Here is a 19,681-nt window from a genome sequence, read left to right as displayed (position 1 = left end):
TCATTCTATATCCAGAACACCGAAGTTCCTAGAGGTTAAGCCATTGGCCTGAGTGAGGCTCAGTCCAGGGACTGAGGGGATCTGGAATCCGAGGTCGGGATTCCCAGCCCGGCTCCCTCGCGCCCCACCCTCCAACCGCCGGCTACAGCGATGGACAATCCCGGTGCCCACGCACTTTCAGGACCGGTCTGGGATCCATCCCGACCTCATTATTCCCCTCCTGACCCCTGGCTTTCTCGTCTCCCCCACGCCGGCTCTCGTGCCTTCCCCGCCCCCCGACTCTCGCAGAGCCGGCTGGATGAAGGGATGCCGGACACCTATGATACCTCTACAGACATTGTAGTAAGAGCCAGGCTGCCGGCACCGAGAGTCGCCGTGGCAGAGGCGCGCACCGCGGTCTCCGGGGAGGGGGCAAGCCGGGGCCCCGCTCGCGGGTCGGACGGCGCCCAGTCCCGGGCCAGGGGCGGGGCCTCGCGGTCGGGAGCGGGCGGGCGGGTGGGCGCGGGTGGGAGGGGCGGGGCGGGGAGAGTTTGGACGACTCGGGGCTGAGAGCCTCAGCCCGCCGGCGGGGAGCCGGAGGCGCGCGGGCCCGGGTAGGGGGTGGGGGCTCGGGGAGGCGGCGGGGACTGCGGAGGTGCGGCGGGAGCCTGGGCGGGCGGCGTAACCGGAGGCGGAGGGGGCGGAGCCGCGCTCGCAGCTGCCACCCGGCCTCCGGGCCCAGGCAGAGGACACCCGCCCGCGGCCGGGCACGCACTGCGCGCGCTCACTCTCCAAACAATGCTCCGAGGCGCCCGGCCGGGCGGCTGGCTTCTCGGCGACCGACGGCGAGGCCGGGGGAGCGCGGCCCCGAGGTGAGTCCGCGACGCTTTCTCCAAATCCGGCCTCTTTTTGTCTGGCAAACGTGGCCGTAGAGGGGAGCTCCGGGGGAGCGCTGCGGTCGCCGAGAGGGCGATCCCCTGTCGGCGTCCCCCGGGGTGACAGGCGGCCGCTCGGGGAGGGTGGAGCGTCCGGACCGCGTGCGCCCGAGCTTGTGCTCCAGGTGCAGGCACGGAGCCCGGAGCACACGGGAGCCGGAGGGCTGTTTTCGATTCATTCGAGCATCACGCTTTTTAAAACGGGGAAACTTTCCTTCGAGTTCGGGGAGGGGACACCGACTGTTGTGCTGGTCTTGCTGTTCTGTCTGGGGCAGGGGACCCGAGCGCTTTGCGAGTTGCTAGTGGGGACACTTCATTTCCGCGGCAGCCGTATTGTCAAAGGAGCAGAGGGAGAGGCCGTTCAGGGATCCCGGGGGTGATGGTTTGGGGCCGCAGGGTAGCGGCCGCTGGCGCTGCCCCGGGTTAGATGCCAGCCTCCGAGTCTCCGGAGGGAACGAGATGATGCCTCTCTCCCGAGCCTTCTGAAAGAGGGCGTACCGTGGGCACGTTCTTAACCTTTGCGTGTGCTGCTCGTGTTCCCAGCCGGACACACACACACACACACACGCAAGCACACCAGGAGAAAATAGAACCTCTCCACCTCTCCGCTTTCAGGTCCTGTAAATGGGAATGGAGGCAGGGCCCGCTGTGTTTATTTTTCTCAGGTAAAGCTCAGCCAGCAAGGACATGGCTTTGCAGAACTGGATAGGAAAGCCCAAAGGTCTCGGGGCCAGGAATTTTGCAATGCCATCAGTGCAGAGTCAGGTTCCACGGACCTTACTGATCACTGGCCTGATCCGTGGTAGCAACCTTTTCCCGTTTTGAGAGGGACATTTGACAGGAAGCCCTGGGGAATTGTGCGGTGACTTTGCCATCGCGTTGTCCTGTGGAATTCGGCCATCCTCCTTACTGGTTTCGACTGTAGTAGGTCTAACCCATGAAAATCACATTCCTACTGCTGAGATGAGATTGCATACATAGCATTGGAGACGGAAAAAATAAAATGAAAAGTTGGGTGAATATCACGACTTACCCTCTGAGGGGTGGGGGAAGGAGGTGTGTTAAGATTGTCACTTTGTTCTTTCTGCCTGGGCAACCCTTGCCAGTGGAGTATTGAAAACCAGACACTTTCCGTACCTACTTTTCTTTTCCAGTGTTGCATTAATTTAACGGTATGTATACATTTATCAGGTAAGTGTTTTTTGGAATTCTGTCACTTCAGGGTGAGGCATGAACAGCCTTTGATGCAAGCGTGAAGGGGTATTTGGAGCCAAAAGGTTTAATTTTACAGATCTGGCCGTCATTCTTCAGATTCTTTTGGAAATGGGATGGGAGTGTGTCTGACAACTTCAGTCTTGCAAATTGCAGCCACAAATCTAGTGCAGAAGTTTGCAGAGGCAAAGATGTTTTATCACGACTTGGATCAGAAAGAATGCTGGGATCTTTTTCTAATCTTGCCCTGCTACCTCCCACTGAACTGGGGGAATTTGCATAATTCTGGGGGCCGCCTCCCTTCGGAGGTAAGGAACGTGGGCAGGAAGGTACCATTCCCAGGCTGTGGAGAGTTGGCACTGGGAGGCGAAGCGACGTTCCTGGTTTGTGAGCGCCACTTGAGTTTTTCACCATCTTTCACAGAAAACAAATGGGGGGGGGGATAATTCCAGGCATGGAGCTCCCCAGACAGAACTGGGAAAGCATCTTTTCTGGCTTGACAGGATGGTAAATTCTGTTTGCTGTGACTGAGAAACCAGTTTTAACAGGATGCAGTGAGTCAGTGATGGTGGAAGGCTAGCACTTCATTCTGTTTTCTTCTTCAAAGACTGCCCCTAAAAACCTTTGCATCTCTGAGCAGTCGTGTTGGTGAGAGTTGTGCCCACATCAGAGAATTTCAGAGCTGGGCCTGGGAGCGAAGAGAGGGTGCATAGGCTGTGGCCAGGGTTCTGAGGGAAGCTTCCCACTCATCAGTAATCCAGAGCCTACCCGAAGTCCCAGGGCGGTGGTGGGCCATCGGCGACAAGGAGTGGGGACCTCTGGCACCAAGCAGACATGACAAGTTTGTGCTCCCAGTTGCCTGCTGGGGAGGAAATGATATGTGACCTCCCCGGACTGCCTCTTTGTGAATCTGTGGTAGCCCCGAGGAAGTGGTTGGACACCCACCTCCACAGTTAGCTCAGCCTTATAAGGAGCTGCAGGAACGCAGAAGGGACCACAGAGAACTGGTCTTTAAGCTTTCTTCCCTACTGTCATCAGGGTGTGGGGGGGGGGGGGGGGCGGGGCTCGGGAGCCTCTGACTGCAGTAAAGGGGAGACTGTTTTTCTCTGTGGCCAGGAAGCCTGTTGGCTCCCTAAGAAAGGACCAGCTCCTCACCTTGGGGCAGGGATCTGGAGACTTGCTCTCCGAACACCACTGTGCTTCCTCCCCTTTTTCCTCCTTGCAAGATTTAGCAGCTGAGCCTAAAGCTCTCGGTGGCTCAAAATTATGGGAGGGAGAAAAATCCTTGCTATCCTCCTCTGCTTGTTGAAGCTTAGTGACCTCTTCTGGGGAACTTGGTGAGGAATGAACCTGCTACTGGGGTGTATTTAGGGGAGGAGAAGAACCTAACCACAATCATCTTAAAGAGAGGGATGCATAGGACCCACCAACAGTTGCTGAAAGACAAATACTTGTGTATTTCAGAGTGTTCATTTAGCTTAGTGAGGCAGTGGCTTTGCGGGGAACTTTGGAGGGAAAGGAGGTGAATTTAGTGCCAGTGCTTGCTGAATAAGCACCCCTGTCTGTGAGTGCCTGTGGGACAACAGAAAGAGAGCACTTTCCAAAACGATTCAGGAGTGGGCTCCTGGCTCAGTCTACCTGGTTAGTCCTGTTGGTAGTTTAAGTTTGTTTGTTTGTTTGTTTGTTTGTTCATTTTTGAGAGAGAGAGAGAGAGAGCATGCGAGAGAGCACACAAGCAGGGAAGAGGCAGAGGGAGAGGGAGACAGAATCTGAAGCCGGCTCTAGGCTCTGAGCCATCAGCCCAGAGCCTGACGCAGGGCTCAGACTCACAAAGCATGAGATCATGACCTGAGGCGAAATCAAGAGTCGGATGCTTAATCAACTGAGCCACCCAGGTGCCCCTAAAGCTTTTTTTATTAAAAAGAATGTTTTTGTTGTTTTTAATGTTTATTTATTTTTGAGTAAGAGAGACAGAGGGTGAGCAGGGGAGGGGCAGAGAGAGAGGGAGACACAGAATCTGAAGTAGGCTCCAGGCTCTGAACTGTCAGCACAGAGCCCGACGCAGGGCTTGAATCCACAAACCACGGGATCATGACCTGAGCCGAAGTCAGACACCTAACTGAGCCACTCAGGCACCCCTGTCCTGGTAGTTTAGAAGGTATCAGCCTCAAAGCAAGTTCTCACTGAAGGACAGTGGAGAGCAAACCCTAGGGCAAAACTCCCTATTGGATGAGAATCTGTTCACCTTCGATTTATGAGGATTATTTTCTCATGAGCACCCTCCTTATGAGGAGCTCAGTTCATTTAAGTGAGCAGAGAAGAGCAATGAGCAGCAAACAGATAATGGCCAGCAACTCTGTCTGATGAAGGACATGATGAGGTGAGGGGTTGCCCACACAGTTGGCCTCGCTTTCTGAAACCACCAAACCCCCTGTGTCTATGGATGAGTCTTAGTTTATGCCATTGCCATTGTTTTTTCCATCTGTGAGGTTTTTTTTACTTATTTATTTAAGTAATCTCTACACCCAATGTGGGGCTTGAACTCACAACCCTGAGATCAGGAGTCGAATGCTCTTCCGGCTGAGCCAGCCAGGCTCCCCTCTATCCGTAAATGGGGATAACAGCTACCTGTGGGGTGTTATTCAAGCTAATTGGTTAATATCTGCAAACTTCTGAGCTCATCTTGAATGGGCGAATTTGCTAGGTGCTAGGGGCAAACTCTCTGTGCTCAGTTTGACTGTCAGAGACACCTCTCTCAACAAGCTGACTGCCTTACCTCCAGGGCTATCATAGGAAAAAATAACTGTGATAATCTCTTCCCTCTGTTCTGTTCTACCAGCCACCCTTAGACCACAGGCTGTGGTGGTCAGGCATTTCTTTTTCTGTTTTCCCTCCTTGACCTGCAGCCCCTGCTCTGTTGACCTCACTGAGCACTGGGTTGAATAACTTATATTTAGTAAGGAGAGGAGGGCAGATTCCCCAGATGCCAGACCTCCTGACACAGTTCCCCCGAGGGGCAGGCCGGCACCACACCTCTCCCCTTTCTCCTGCATTTAGTCTCCACCTGCCCAGAAGTACCATTAGAGCACTGGTCTCCGGGCGCAGGCCTGCCTGCCTGCTCAGTCCTTGGTTACAGATTGTGGCCTGTCCTCCGCAAGCCACTGTTTTTACTTGCAGAATTACTTTGTAGTTCTTGTCCCAAGCTCTAGACACCCCAGCAGCAGGGAATGCATGGAAGACAGGGCAGTTCCTCATCTAAAACCCTATGTGATTTCTTCCTGCCACAGTCCCCAAACCTCAGCGCTCGGGACTTCAGGGGACTGAAATGTCCACTATGCTCTGTACTCCTGTATCAGAGTTGCATTTAGTTTTTACAGCTTCCGATAAGGCCGCACCACCGCAGAGTGACTACGAGCCTTAGGACAAATAGGTGAGGGTCTCAGAAGAAATGGAATGCTAATCTTGACCTTTTCCTCTCCCTTTTTCCTCTTCCCTCCCCTTCCTACTCCCCATTCAAATAATTAGACTCTAGGGTAATGCAGCCATCCTCTGGCCGCGTGGATCTCTGATCAGGCAGATCCCTGCCATTCCCGGGAGCCGCTCCGTGCCCCGCGTCTGCCTCCCATAAGACCACGCCAGAGAGCTGGGCACAAGATGAGCCAGCACACTGTCTGCTCAAGATGCACCAGACCGTCCGACTGAGCCCCGCGAGCCCAAAAATGTCTGCGTGCAGTGACTTTGTGGAGCACATCTGGAAGCCCGGGTCCTGCAAGAACTGCTTCTGCCTGAGGAGTGACCACCAGCTGGCACCCGGCCATCCCCAGCCGCGAGCAGGCAGCCTGCCCCCTCCACCTCGCCTGCCCCCCAGGGCGGAGACCTGCCGCCAGGAAGATGACGCTGTGAACAGCTCCCCCTACTCCAAGCCCACCATCGCCGTGAAGCCCACCATGATGAGCTCAGACGCCTCTGACGTGTGGACAGAGGCGAACCTGAGCGCCGAAGTCTCGCAGGTGAGGCTGACGAACCCGTGTGGTATTTTTACAGGGGCCGCTCTTGTTGTAACGCTTGGTGACTGGCTGGCAGCCAGGGAGGGCTGTTGGAGCAAGACTTCTGCAGGACAGGATGGCTTCCCCGTCAGCTCACCCCATGACTGCCCCGTCCTGGCTGCTGCCCTCCTTTCCAGCTGTCCCTTTAGGCCAAGAACTGTCAATCCAGTCCCTCAAGTTTAAATGTAGACTGGGTTAATTATTTATCTGGGGACACACCAAAATGAAGCTTTTTTTTTTTTAAGTTAAAAAATGTTTTAATTGATAATTAAAAATATATACGCAAGTAGCGGTAATTGTATAACAAACGCCCTGCATCCCACTGTCCTTCACCATGAGTGTCAACAGACCAACTCATGACCCGGTCTGGTCTTGCTTCCTCTCCACCCCCACCTCCACCCTGCCTTCCCTGTGATTTTGAAGCAAATCCCAGATATCACATCATTTCCGTACATGTCTTAAAAGGTAAAGTCTTCTTAAAAAATAGAACTGCAATACCAAGATCGCCCTTAAAATATTAGCAGTAGTTCCTTCATATCCAGTTCCCAGCCGGCGTTCAAATTTCCAGCTGTGAACGTTGGATTTTAGCAACTTTGATCTGGGATAACTGAAGACGGTCACATCCCTAGAGATTAGACTGTTCTGCTCATCCCACAGGTCACCCTTACAAAGGTGTAGTTATTTAGAGGCCGTGCAGAGCCCGCTGCCTCTAGACGTGTCTAAGATGCTGTCAGTCAGTCTAGGACATTCTCAAACTGCTTGGGACTTGTTTGACCTTTCTGTCTAGTCTAGTTTTCCTAAACCATCATGGTGGGTGGATCAGGAAGGGTGCGCGAGCCTATGTAAAATCAGAGATCAGTTTTATATCGGAGGTGGCTTAACTGAAGAGAGGCACTTCCTGTGGTTGCACGTAGCTCCATGTCCCTGCTCTATTTGTCGTAAGCCAGTCACACCCACTCGCCAGGCTACGTTCATTACCTTCAGCCTTCACAGACGTAAGCCAAGGACTCTTTCAGTTCAGAATCATCTTGGAAAGGAAGCAAATGCAAGCCCTACTTTGAGGCTGCTTCTAAAAGTTTGGGGGCAGGGGGAGACTTTTTTTTCTTAAGTTTATTTTTATTTATTTTTTTGAGAAACAGGTAGAAAGCAAGCAGGGGAGGGGCAGAGAGAGAAGGAGACAGGATCCCAAGCAGGCTCCACACTGTCAGCACAGAGTCCGATGTGGGGCTTGAACTCACGAACGTGAGATCATGACCTGAGCCTTAACCGACCGAGCCACCCAGGCACCCCAGGGCAGGGGGAGACTTTAGAAGGGAAGGACGAGGGGACCGTGACTTCAGGGATGGGAACGAGCAGTCCACATCTCTGTCTCCTAGTTCAACTAGTCCGGCCACTTACGTAGGCTTGGGCCGAGGTCACTGGCAGAGCCCAGAGAGCAGCGAGGGGGCTGGGACCCAGCTCAGAAACCACCCCTCACTCTCTTGCCCCACCGCCCAGCCAAGGTATTTTAAAAAGCCTTAAGACTTCGGTTTCTTCGGGAATGTACTGTGGCATGGTTATCAAAAAACTAACAAACACGGAGCGAAAATTAAACTCAAAACTCTCTTTTCAAAGCTCTTAGGAGAACTTACCTCATCAGGCAATTTTGAGGGAGAAGGCAGAATATTCCTTTTCAGGGTTTTTCCTTCCCCTACCTCACAGACTTAAGCCAAAAGAATGACAGCCCCCGGGGAGGGAAGCGCAGCTGGGTGTCTGGGAAGGCCAGTGGCTTCGTGGGTGTGACAAGGAGGAGAGGCTGTGGGGCGATCAGAGGGGGAGGCGTGCTGGAGAGCTTCCTCGCTGCAGCACAGAAGACCGTTCACAATGTCATGGCACTTCCCTCTCACTTTTTCTCTCTTCCTTTTTTCTCTGACAAGGTCTAATGTAAGTCTTTTAACCTTGGGGCTGTGTAGGTCATCTGGAGACGAGCCCCCGGCAAGCTCCCCCTCCCGAAGCAGGACGACGTGCCGATAGTTTACCTGGGCAGCTTCCGTGGCGTCCAGAAGCCTGCCGGGCCCTCCGTCTCCACAGATGGCCACTCTCGCTGCCCCCCTGCATATGCCATGGTTGGCATGGTTGGTCTGCACAGCCTCGAGGCCCGGGGGGAGCGGAGCACTGCCTTCCACCCAGTGAGTTTCCCCAATGAGAAGGGGGGGCGAGAAGATAAACCCATGTTTCCCTACCAGGAGCTGACCTCCACTCAGGAGAGCTTCCGCCAGAAAGTGGCTGCCTTTGCCGGGATGACATCTGGCTGTCACAAGGGCGCCGGGCCCTGCCCCTCTCCACAGCCGCTGCGGGAGTCCCTGGCCTCGGAGGATGACAGCGATCAAAGGTGCTCGCCTTCAGGGGACAGCGAGGGGGGAGAATACTGCTCCATCCTGGATTGTTGCCCCGGGAGCCCCACGGCCACGGCCACCTCACAGGCTGCGAGTTCTCGGTGCAGGCCTGGCGGAGGGGACCGCCCAGCAGTGTGCTGGGGGCAGGCAGTGTGTGCGGGGTCCACTGAGGAACAGAAGCGGGTTGTGAGCTTCCCGAGGGAGTGCTGCAGCCAGGGCCCCGCGGAGAACCCTCCCCGCCTGGGTCCCAAGAAGCTGTCCCTGCCCTCAGAGGCGACAGGTTCTTCAGACGGCCTCTCCTGTGGGAGTCCCAGCAGCGGGGCCAGCAGCCCCTTTGCCCCCCATCTTGAGAGTGATTACTGCTCCCTCATGAAGGAACCTGTGCCAGGGAAGCAGCAGGACGCTGGCTCGAACAGGTGCCTTGGACTGACTGGGGAGCCCCAGCCTCCAGCCCACCCCAGGGAGGCTGTACAGCCTGAACCCATCTATGCTGAGAGCACCAAGAGGAAGAAGGCGGTTCCAGCGCCTTCTAAGCCACAGGCCACAGCGGAACACGCAGCAGCAGCTGTTCGGGGCCAGGGCCAGGTACGGACAGCTAATGCCTGGGCTCCGAAAGCGCCATCTGGCTGGGGCCGGGACAGGGAAGGCCCAGATAAGGTTCCCCAGGTGGCAGCCACCATCACGGTCATGGCAGCCCATCCAGAAGAGGACCGCCGGACGATCTACCTGAGCAGCCCCGACTCTGCAGTGGGGGTGCAGTGGCCACGCGGGCCCCTGAGCCAGGACTCAGAGGCAGGTGAAGAGGAGACTTCAGCTGGCCAGGGGCTGAGCTCCAGAGAAAGCCACCGCTCCGACGCGAGTGAGAACATACCCAAGGGGAAGCCTGCCATTCCCCCCAAGCTGTCCAAGAGTAGCCCCGGTGGGTCCCCAGTGTCGCCATCTGCCTCCCCACTCTCTGACCTCAGCGAGGGGAGCGCTGGGGGTGGTCTTGGACCCCAGGCTTTATCCGGGGGCCCCACTGACTCTGCGTCCTCCTGCCGGGCCAATGGCGTCGCCACCAATGACTCTGTCTGGTGCCACCCACCTGCCGCCACTGCCTCAGCCTTGGACCAGCGGCGGCCCCGGTACCAGACTGGGGCCTGGAGTCGTCAATGCCGGATAGAGGAAGAGGAGGAGGTGGAGCAGGAGTTGTTGAGTCAAAGCTGGGGACGAGAGATGGAAAACGGCGCCACAGACCCCTCAAACTCCTCTGCCTGGCACCGTCTCTGTCCCACAGACGGCTCCTCTGGGCAGAGCAGCAAAGTCGGGACCGGGATGAGCAAATCGGCCTCTTTTGCCTTTGAGTTCCCCAAGGACAGAAGTGGGATTGAAGTGTTCTCACCTCCTCCACCGCCTCCAAAATCGAGGTGAGTATGATTGTCTGTGTGTAAGTCGGGCTCGTTCCAGAGGACTGGGGGAGGCTCTTCTAGAAACCTGTGCTGTTGCGCCCCTACCAAAAGCCCTCGGGCCCAAGCTCTGGGTCTGGCACTCTGGGCACCAAGTATCTGCCCAAAGGCCTTGTGCCTTTATGTAAATTTCTAAGTTGATGTTTGTGCTCAGCAAAAAGACCTACAGGCTGTACCCTGCCTGGGACTGGCTATTTGAAATAAATCTTTGCAAGAAGCACCGCTAAGCTGTCCCTCTTTTCTGATGCTTGTAGTTTTATAAGCTGGTACTCTTTTCCTCCCCATCTCTCTGGAGTGTCTTTAGCAGACTTTTCTAGGGAAAACCCTGAGATTCTCCGTTTATTTAAACATGCAGAAGAATGCCAAAGGAGGCTATGCTGCAGAATTTGGAGAGGCAAAGAGATGGGGAGGCCCATGGGCAATGCCAAATGTGTGCTCCAGAAACAGGCCTTGGGGCCAAGAGCCAAATAGTAGGAGGCTCTGCGCGCGGTTGGTAACCTTTAGATGTGGGCTTTTATGGGGGGAAAAAAGTAGTTTCATTTTAGCGTTCTGAAACTCACAGCTTTGTCCACCGCTTTGCTGCTATCTCCTGCCAGTTTAAAGTACCTTTCAAAGGCCTAAGGTAAATAAATGCCTTTTTAAAGGTATTGAGTTGTGCATGGAATTTAAATTCTGGAAGAAAAAAAAAATGTCCTTCTTCGAGCAAAACTGATTCCTATCAGGGAAAGGAGAAGCCTGCTGTTTTTTAAAAAATGACAGCTTTTCCAAACAGACTTTCTCTAGCGGTGTCATTTCCAGTGATTCTTTTTCAGCTTACATGCCTCCGGGTTGATGTCAGAAGCAGGGAAACTGACCACAGAGAGATGCAGCTGTGAATACTTGACTTTGAACATCAAGGCGTCTCAGGCTATGATGCTCTCTAACATGGGCTTTTTCAATGACCACTACTTTGTTCTGGTATTGCGCTGGCCACCTGCCAGTGGTACAGACATCCTCAGGTGATTGCAGACTCTCTTTGGCTATAGTTTTAACTTCCTGAGTGAATAAGGGATCCAGCAGCTAAGAATAGCTCCCATTTATATGGTACTTACTATGGACCAGGCCTGGATGTAAGGGAATTAGACATATTAACTCATTTGATCCTCAGAACAGCCCTGGGAGATAGGAATTACCATCCCCAATTTACAGATGACAAAACAGAGATAGAAGGAGCTGAAGTCACCTGCCAAGATTACACAGCTGTACCTGCTCCTAAATACATAGGGCGCTTTAGCAGGTGTAGGAAGTGAACAAGACATCTGTCTGCCTCCGGCCTGGGTTGGTTAGTGAGAAGCATGGGCTTTGAACTTGATCAGAAAATCAAGTTTATAATGCATCTGTCTTATCTATGGGCTGAGTGATCTTGAGCAAGCCACTTGCCATGACTGAGCCTCCCTAAAATTGGATAGTAATAACAATACTTTTATAACACCCTGTTGCTGAAAGACGCAAATGAGATGAACAGAATCCAGTAGAGGGTATAGTTATGTAGGCAAAAGCCACCTGGAGCTCTTGACTGTGGCAGGGACACCCACACCCTATAGGAAACTTCTGGCCCAATCCCAGGCACCCACCTGAACACCCCCTCATTCCTCAGAGAAGAAAGTAAACCTTTCTCATGTAAGAATTAAGGGCTTGGAGGCATCCAGTCACCATAGCAACATAACTCAGGGTTTGCATTAGCATCTGGGTTGAGATCTGAGGTTTTTGGCCCAGTTTATAGGATAAAACCATTGGATTATACATAGCTCAAACCAGGTGGGAATCTCAGAGGTCCTGGGTTCCAGCTCTTAAAAACAAAAAACAAACAAAAAAAGTTGTTAGTTTAAGGGCTTTTAGGAAAAAAAAGTCTGGGAAATAAATTTGGCTTAAGGGAGCCCAGAAAAGAGAAAAGAGCATCTGGTACTATTTAAAATAAAACAAACTCGTATATATTTTCATTTGGGGAAGATTTTTTAATCATTACTGACATGTCTTGAGTCATCACGTCTCCCTCATGAGGAGATAAGAGGACAGGCTTGGGACCATAAGCTGATTTTTAATTCTGGAACTCAGTACTTCCAAATCCTTCTGAGGAGGGTGCCAGAAACCCCCAGTCTTCAAATCTAGCAGGTCAGGGTGATGGCAAATTGGACCATTAATGAGAATACAGCCCACAGTTGATGCAGGACCAATACCAGTAGCACAGTGGTAACTATGTTAGGCTGATGTCAATTTCCAAGATGGAAGATGTTAGAAGGTCTTTGAATGACCTTCAAGGTTAACTTAATTTCTTTCCATGGGCCATTTGCTAATAGGTCCTATTTCTAAGAATCAGCCTCACTTTCAAGTAAAGAGAACGAATCTCATGAGGTGTATTAAGTACACTCGACCCTCTAGAGAAAGGGGTTGTTTCATGCAGGACAGTGTTACTTTTCACTTAACGTTTACTTAGTTCCTTCTGCTTTCTTGGACTATTCTGGAAGAACACAATCATTTTCTGGTTTGTCTGTGGTCCTATTTTACAAAATTGTGGCTTGTGGGGGGGTGGGGGAGAAGATGTTGAGAATGACCTGACTTTCCTGTGGTCTTATTTTGGATGTTTGGCCGTAGCTTATCTGTCTGTCTGAGATATTGTCCTCCGTAAACTCCCATTAGGGTTCTGGAGAAAACTCTTGCTGTAATGTCATGTAGGACTTATTTCCCACAGGTTTGTCTCCTAACCAGAAGTACCTGTCAATCTTCACCTTTGAACTCTGCCCTCAACTGGGGCACTAAATCATTCCAGAGAGTCAGTGAGGTCTGTCAGTCTAAGTAGGTGAGCCCAGATGTGCAGGTGGTTGCCTTGGCAACAGCAGGTACCCACGGACCCAGACTGTACCTCAACTACTGGGAGGAAAACTAGGTGCACTTCAACACCTCTAAAGGGCTCCCACCATAGGACATGGGCATTGAGAACCTTTGTCCTACATGACATTACAGCTATTCTCATTAAACTTCTTAGTTTAAATGTCATGTTCAAGACTTAAGGCAGTTTAATGAGAATAGCAGTGCCTGGGGGAAATAATTAAGATGCAGAAGAATCAAATTTATTTCTGCCTTTTATTTCTTCGCAGTTGCAAACCTGCTTTTAAATGACATATGGCTTTTGAGTGACAAGGTCAGTTGAGGGAGGATCATCTGATTAGGGCAGACGGGAATTTCACGGAGAAACCCCAAATTAGGATGAGAGGCCTGAACTGAGAGGAGGAGTTGGAGCCCAGCAAGGGAATTAGAACTCAGACAAGGTTTATATGGTTTTAGTGTCCAAAGGTCTGGCCCTGGGTGAGACTAATTGAAAGTAAAACATTTCTCCGAAAAAGTGAGAGAAGTTTACTTTTGAAGTTATCACTCATGCTGATTGTAATTTTAACCCACTACTTAACTGCATTCTCCCCCTCCTCTGGGGGGGGGGGGGTTCCGGAGAGCAGAGACGGAGTCTGTCCTCGGGACTTTGTTCACGCTTGACTCCCCCCTCTCCCTCCCACATTCTTCTCAGCAGACAGGTGATGACGGGGTCATGGATGGAGCACTTTTCTGTCCACAGAAGTGGCCACTTGGCTAACCAGAGGGAGCAAAATGACTTCATTGTGTGGTCTCTTGGTAACATGGACTCTCAGTATATGAGTACCATGGCCGGGATTGGTATTTATCTCCAGACTCCATCTACAATCTGCGTAAAGCTCCAGATGCTTTATTCCTGCAATACTTTCTGCTATAGTGGATTACGGTGGGATGGCAACTATTTACTAGGAAATCCCATAGTCCCGATGGCTTTTCTGTGTGGCATTTTGAAAATCACAGTTTGTATTAGAAAACACTGTATGTGCCTTGAGAATCTTCTCTGTGTTTAGCCTTTTTGACAAAGCTGAGATAAGTCGGCTGGAGGTCAATGTGGGCCAGGAAAGAATGAATACTGGGGATACTTCAGGGAGAGAAACTGCCTGCACATATACTCACCAATTTTGGCAAACAGAACAAAACACATCCACAATGCAAGGTTAAGGTTAGATTCTGCTCCCGACCAGGGGCAAATTAATAGTCGGCTTCTTCCCGTGAGTTTGTGGATAGAACCTAAAATCACTGGATATCTAATGATGCTGTCTGGACCGGGGACCATTAACATTGATTCCTAGATTTCTCTTCTGTAATTTAAAAAAATTACTGAGTTGAGCAGTAGTCTATATCAAATATTTTGGAGGTTTTCTCCAGTTTTAAGCATACATTCATGGCTAAGGCTAGGGATTCGTGGTTCTTTAATTCATCAGATATCTACTAACCGCCTACTTCCTATTATGTTCTAAGGTGCTAAAAGTCAGTCACTGGGGTTCTGCTTTTTAAGGCCCCTAAGGGTTGAGTTGGTATACATCGAATTAGTAGGTGTGTAACATGACCACCAAGGGTTCTCCCTCTTCTTTGGTTTCCTTTGATGAGACTGGTCATCCTAGCAACTGGATTCTCAGCACATTCTCATTCTGTTGAGTAACACAGAGGTAAGCTCAGCTTGGTGTCCAAGAGGAATGAAAGAATAGTCCTTTCTTTAAGTGTCTTTTGACTCGATCCAAGACCAAGCTTAGTACAGGTATAGAGACAACCACATATTTTTGAAAAGTCAGGGTTGGGGAAGATGCTCCTTGAAGGTCATGAGCATGCTTAGCCATCAGTAATAACACAATATCCTGTGTGGTGCCTGGCACATAATAGATGCTCAAGAAATACTGGTTAAATTGGAGGCAGAGACCGTGCCCTGTTTATTTCAGTTTCTCCAAAAGCACTGTGCTTGAGAAATAAACAAGTAGCTTTAAACACTTGTATCAGTATCTTTCTGAAACCCAGGTTTCTGGATTGCCCCAGTACTCTGTTCATGCCTCTGTTTTGGTAATTAACACAGTATTGTCTTGCACTGCATTACATTGGATCCATATTTGTATCTCCTCAAGAAATTGTAAACTCCTAGGAGTGCAAGCACCATGTTTCATACATTTTTCTTTGACTTTCCCATAGGCTACCTTGTAGCACAGTGCCTGGGACATAGTAGGTATTCAATAAAGGATTATCGAATTGGGGGAAAAAAGCCAGAGCGAACTACAGATCTTAGCCTGATTTTTCACTGGACAGCCCACTAGAATTCTGTGCCTAGCCTTGCTCAGTAGAACATTGTAATCTTGAGTAAAAGAAACTGAAGTTAATAATTATTAATGCTTCAAGGTGGGCAAACACCATATAGGCACAATGCATCCTTTCATGGATTAATTTCCTCTAATGATTATACATTTCAGTTTTGCAACTGGACTCATACTCTGCTGCCCTTTTTTTTTTTTTTTTTTTTTTTTAAAGCTGAGCAGGTGTGTGGAACCAGCCCTCTCCTCTTTCCACAAAAATGTTCCTTTCAGGTAGTAATCACCTAAGGACTTTTTTCCCCAGCAGTGAGTCTCAAGAAATTCTAAGTGTGGCTTCACTTCTCTTGGGAATATATTTTTTATGCTTTCTGAGGTGGGTTGGAAAACACAAGTGTGGGGCATATGATCGAGCCCCCTTTGTCCATCAAGTGATCAGAGGGACTTTTTTGTAAATTTGCCTGCCTACTTTTTGGGTGTAGAACTCACCAGTTGGTGAGAAATGGTCACGATTTGTGGTGCGAGTAATTTGTTGTTATTTTGAGATCGTTGGTCTGCTCACGAAAGGACTTCCTTTTATCAGCGTTGATAAACCAACTGCAAAGAATACTCAGTGGCCCTTTCTGCAGCTGATAACTTTCAGAGTTTAAGATTAGGCTTCATCCTCTGTAGTAGAATTGCTCATTCTTGCTTTATATTGACTTTGGGACACATCCCTAAAGATGCTGGCTGTTAAGGTGCTCATGCTGTTTCCATACAACTTTGTAAAGCTGCCTGCTTTGTGTAGCTGTTGTCTAATGCCTTGGATGGCTTATTCTCTGTGCTTCTCGAACAGGCTGACTCACAGACACAGCTGTTCTCCATGGGGGCAGGGGGCAGAAGGGGAACTTCCAGATTCTAGAGTGCTTTGAAAACTCCTTCCCTTTTTACTCATCTTACTCTCCAGTATCCATCACTGTCAGATGATCCGCTGACTTCCTTGTTTGCTGTTTTTCAGCCACTTCATGCCCATTTATGCATCTGCTATAAAAACTTATCTGAAGTCTACAACCTAGGAGGTTAATTGGCATTGTTACCATGTATGTTCCTGGGTTGCAGAAAGCCCTTCAGAATGGGTCTTGCTCTTCAGGGAGCTCCAAATGGCAGTCAAAATGAATGAGAAAATACAGCTACCTTGGATAAATGTAAGAACAGTTGGGATAAATTGACATATCAGTAAGTAAAAGGACCTTGAAGATCTGGAAAAAAGGGAGGAAGTCTTTGGAATTTTAAAACGAGTCACAGTGGGGATGCACTTAAAGATAATTCTTATTAATATGTGCAGATCAAAAGGAAGGTTTTACGAAGGAATGTTTTTGAACCATGAGGGCCATTAGGTTGCATCCTCCACACCAGTTCCAATCAATTGGAGTAGCAGCCTGGGAGCTCCACGTGGAAAACAGGGTGACCTGTGGGAAGGCTCCCCTTGATCAGTTAGTACTGTCTGCAGGTGATGCCAGTGGGGGTGTAGATGCCTGTGCTGGATATTTATCAATCCAGGTTTGGAGTCTAAGATTTAGAATCTAAAATCTATAATGTAAAATCATTGGTGGTCAATAACTACTCCCTACACTAATTTAAGAGTTCCATACCTGGGAGAGGATCTGTGTTCTGTACAACCCAAGCTGTCCTAAGCAGACGTTGGCAGACGGTGGTTGTCTCTTTGATTACAGCCTCAAAGTTCACACTGTTAGTGTCAAAATGTTTTGTAGTCTTTGGATGAGTGGTTATGAATATTCCATGAATGTTAACCTTTTTGGAGATCTGTATTTGAGTAAATAAGAGTTAGCGTTATGTCTTTTACCCATTAAATAATGTGTGTTCACTTAGCCTTACCCTCTTTTGTTTGTAGCAATGGTTTTCTTTTCTATGCCCTCAACAGGTTAGTGAGGGAGTAGGGGCAGGAAGTATGTCAAATCTTTTAGAGGGATAGTTTGAAAATGAAAATTTAGTGCTATAATATAAATTTAAATTTGGGAGATAAACAACAAAACCATCGTTTTCATACACATAGAACATATAATTTTCTGAGTCTTCTTGGCTGGTGATGAGTTAGATTATCTGTTTCATAGAGATGTTCAATGTGGGGACAGAGCATGTCTCTTGAGGAGGAAGTACAAGAAAACAAGAGGACTGGGATAAGAATATTCACTGATCTGTTACGTTTACTTGGTGACCTCCCATCAAATCTCTCAAAGTGTCTTTTGTATATTCACGTCCTCTCCAAAACATGAAACGGAAATCGCCTCTACCGGTGAATCCTAAATCCAGCTCCTTGACCCTACTTCTTTTCTACTTTCAGTTCTGGTCCAAATTTCTTATAAAAGCAGAGAAATGTAATGAAAGAGACTCCTCACCGTTCAGAGTCTGAAGTTTTCTTGGTCTTGACAGTCTTTTAGTCACTAAATATTGAGGACTTGGTATAGGTGGACCTAATATGAATTATTGAGTCAAATTAAGTATACATTCCGCCCCTGCAATCTTCATTCCTCAGTGTTAGGCCTCAGAGAAACGCATAGGTCAATAAGGGAACGTATATGATGAAGGTCATTACAACATCCTTCACAGTGGCAGGTGGTTGGTACAAGCCCACATATTCCTTTCTAGGAAAACAGAAGAGTAAAATGTCATGATTGTGAAATGAAATACTTAACAGCAGTCAGAAGCTGTGGGCTGGATGTATAATCAGACACATGGATGAACCTTGAACTAGTATCGAGTGAAATAACAGAGAGGCAGAACAAGATCTGTAACACAATGTAATGAATATAAATGGAAAACATGTAAAGTAACCCCGTATCTTTTTAAAACATAAATCCAAGGGTATATATCCAAGGCAACCCAGTGAGTACCTGCAAGTGGGAAATTGGGAAAGTGGAGAATTAGTGTAGAGATGGGGATGAAGGGAAAAACTAAAATAACACAGATCAATGTGAAGGTGTTTCATTAATCGAAGCATACGATGATCTCACCTCTCTACACTTGAAGTAAACAGGAACATAAGAAAGACTGAGTCATGAGAGAGAGAGAGAGAGAGAGAGAGAGGACTTATTTGCCAGAGATAAGGATGGCCACAAAGAATATAAAGAAAAATGAATGTTTGGAAAAGCTTGTCATAGCTGCTTTGGAGAATGGGAGGTCAAGTGCAAGGATTCCCAGGAAGCCCCCAGAGCTAGCTGAAGGCAGGGAACGTGAATCAATTGTGGCCCCAGGCTGCACGGTTACGCGCTTTCCTGGAGAAGCACTGGCCAACCGACCGGTGCAGGAGTGAAGATGGCAGATGATTGTCGTTACCTAGTGTGATGTCCTGATTTGTAATAAGAAATAAATCTTTGGTCTCCGTTCCTGTTTCTAGTACAGAGCTCCTAAAACTCGCCCGACTCCGCGAGTTTCCTAGGAGCCATAAAGGTGTGTTTTATTATGTTAATGAGGTGACTTTTGGACCCACCTAAGGATGGGGGCTGGTTGCCAGGAAATCAGCCAGGTGATTACAGGGTTAGAACTTTCAGTCCCGCCCCCTAGCCCCTGGGGAGGCGTGAGGGGCTGGAGGTTGACTCCGTCTTCTGTGGCCAGTGATTTGATCCACCGTGCCAATGTAGCGAGGCTTCCATTAGACCCCGAAAGGATGGCGTTTGGAGAGTTACAAGGTTGGTGAACCTGTGGAGATGTGGGCAGAGCGGTGCACCGGCAGAGGTCACGGAGGCTCCGTGCCCGTTCTCGATACCTTGTCCTATGCGTCTCTTCTGTCTGGCTGCTCCCGGGTTACCTTCTGTTAGTGAAATGTTCCTCAGAGTTCTGTGAGCTGCTCTAGCAAATGAATCGGACCCTCGGAAGAGATTGTTGGAACCTCTGATCTACAGCCTGTTGGTCAGGAGCACAGGTGGCGTCGTGAACCTGTGATTTTCCTGGGCGGTGTAGCGGGGCTGAGCCCTTAACCTGCAGAATCTGATGCTTTCTCCGGGTTAGCTCGTGTCAGAATTGAGTTGAATGGTAGGACACCCACCTGGTGAGAATCAGTGGGGTAGGGAAACCCTACCACCATGGTGGAATTGGGTGACCACAATCCTCACTTAGGTTGGGGAGGTGCCAGCCAGGACGGAGGCCAGGGTGATGGAGCTGTTGAGAAGCAGCTAACGGGGCTGAAGAAGTGACCTGGGAGTGGGAAAGGAACCTCATCCTTTTTGGGCAACAGACTGGGCCGGAGTGGGGCGTGGAGAAGCAGATCATGTAGGGGCTTTGTTGCAAATAGTCTGACTCTCCCAAGCCAGCAGGGTAGGACCAAAGTCTAATTTAAATACACACAGTGGTCTTAAGCCAATAGTTGGGCTCAGAAACTGGGTCGACCAAGTGGATCTGGAGCATTTGCTGAGTCAAGAGAAAGAGGAAAAAGAGAATTCTGAAAGCGTGGTTGCCAAAACCAGTCATCTACAAACAGGAAGATTCTGGTCAGGCACAGATCATATTGGTGGCTGGATT

The 19,681-nt window shown here is 49.7% G+C and overlaps 1 protein-coding gene across 4 annotated transcripts in view; it reads left to right on the top strand.

The window, feature by feature from the left end:
- The first annotated feature begins 618 nt into the window (after nt 1–618).
- Nucleotides 619–19,681, top strand: part of PRAG1 (PEAK1 related, kinase-activating pseudokinase 1) — a 51,621-nt gene continuing 32,558 nt past the window's right edge. The window contains exons 1-4 of one of the 4 annotated variants that reach the window (XM_058720146.1): nt 620–851; nt 5,652–6,136; nt 8,125–8,277; nt 8,398–9,953. In XM_058720146.1, the coding sequence (XP_058576129.1) occupies nt 5,807–6,136; nt 8,125–8,277; nt 8,398–9,953 (2,039 nt within the window). In that variant the 5' untranslated portion in view covers nt 620–851; nt 5,652–5,806. Of the gene's footprint in view, nt 852–5,651; nt 6,137–8,088; nt 9,954–19,681 lie in introns of those variants that run through there. The other 3 variants (XM_058720145.1, XM_058720147.1, XM_058720148.1) reach the window with 3 other exon arrangements.

The sequence above is a fragment of the Neofelis nebulosa genome, chromosome 3, assembly GCF_028018385.1.
Source record: "Neofelis nebulosa isolate mNeoNeb1 chromosome 3, mNeoNeb1.pri, whole genome shotgun sequence".
NCBI classification, from domain to species: domain Eukaryota; kingdom Metazoa; phylum Chordata; class Mammalia; order Carnivora; family Felidae; genus Neofelis; species Neofelis nebulosa.
The sequence above is the reverse complement of the archived record's forward strand: the minus strand, read 5'-3'. Positions and strand labels throughout refer to the sequence as shown.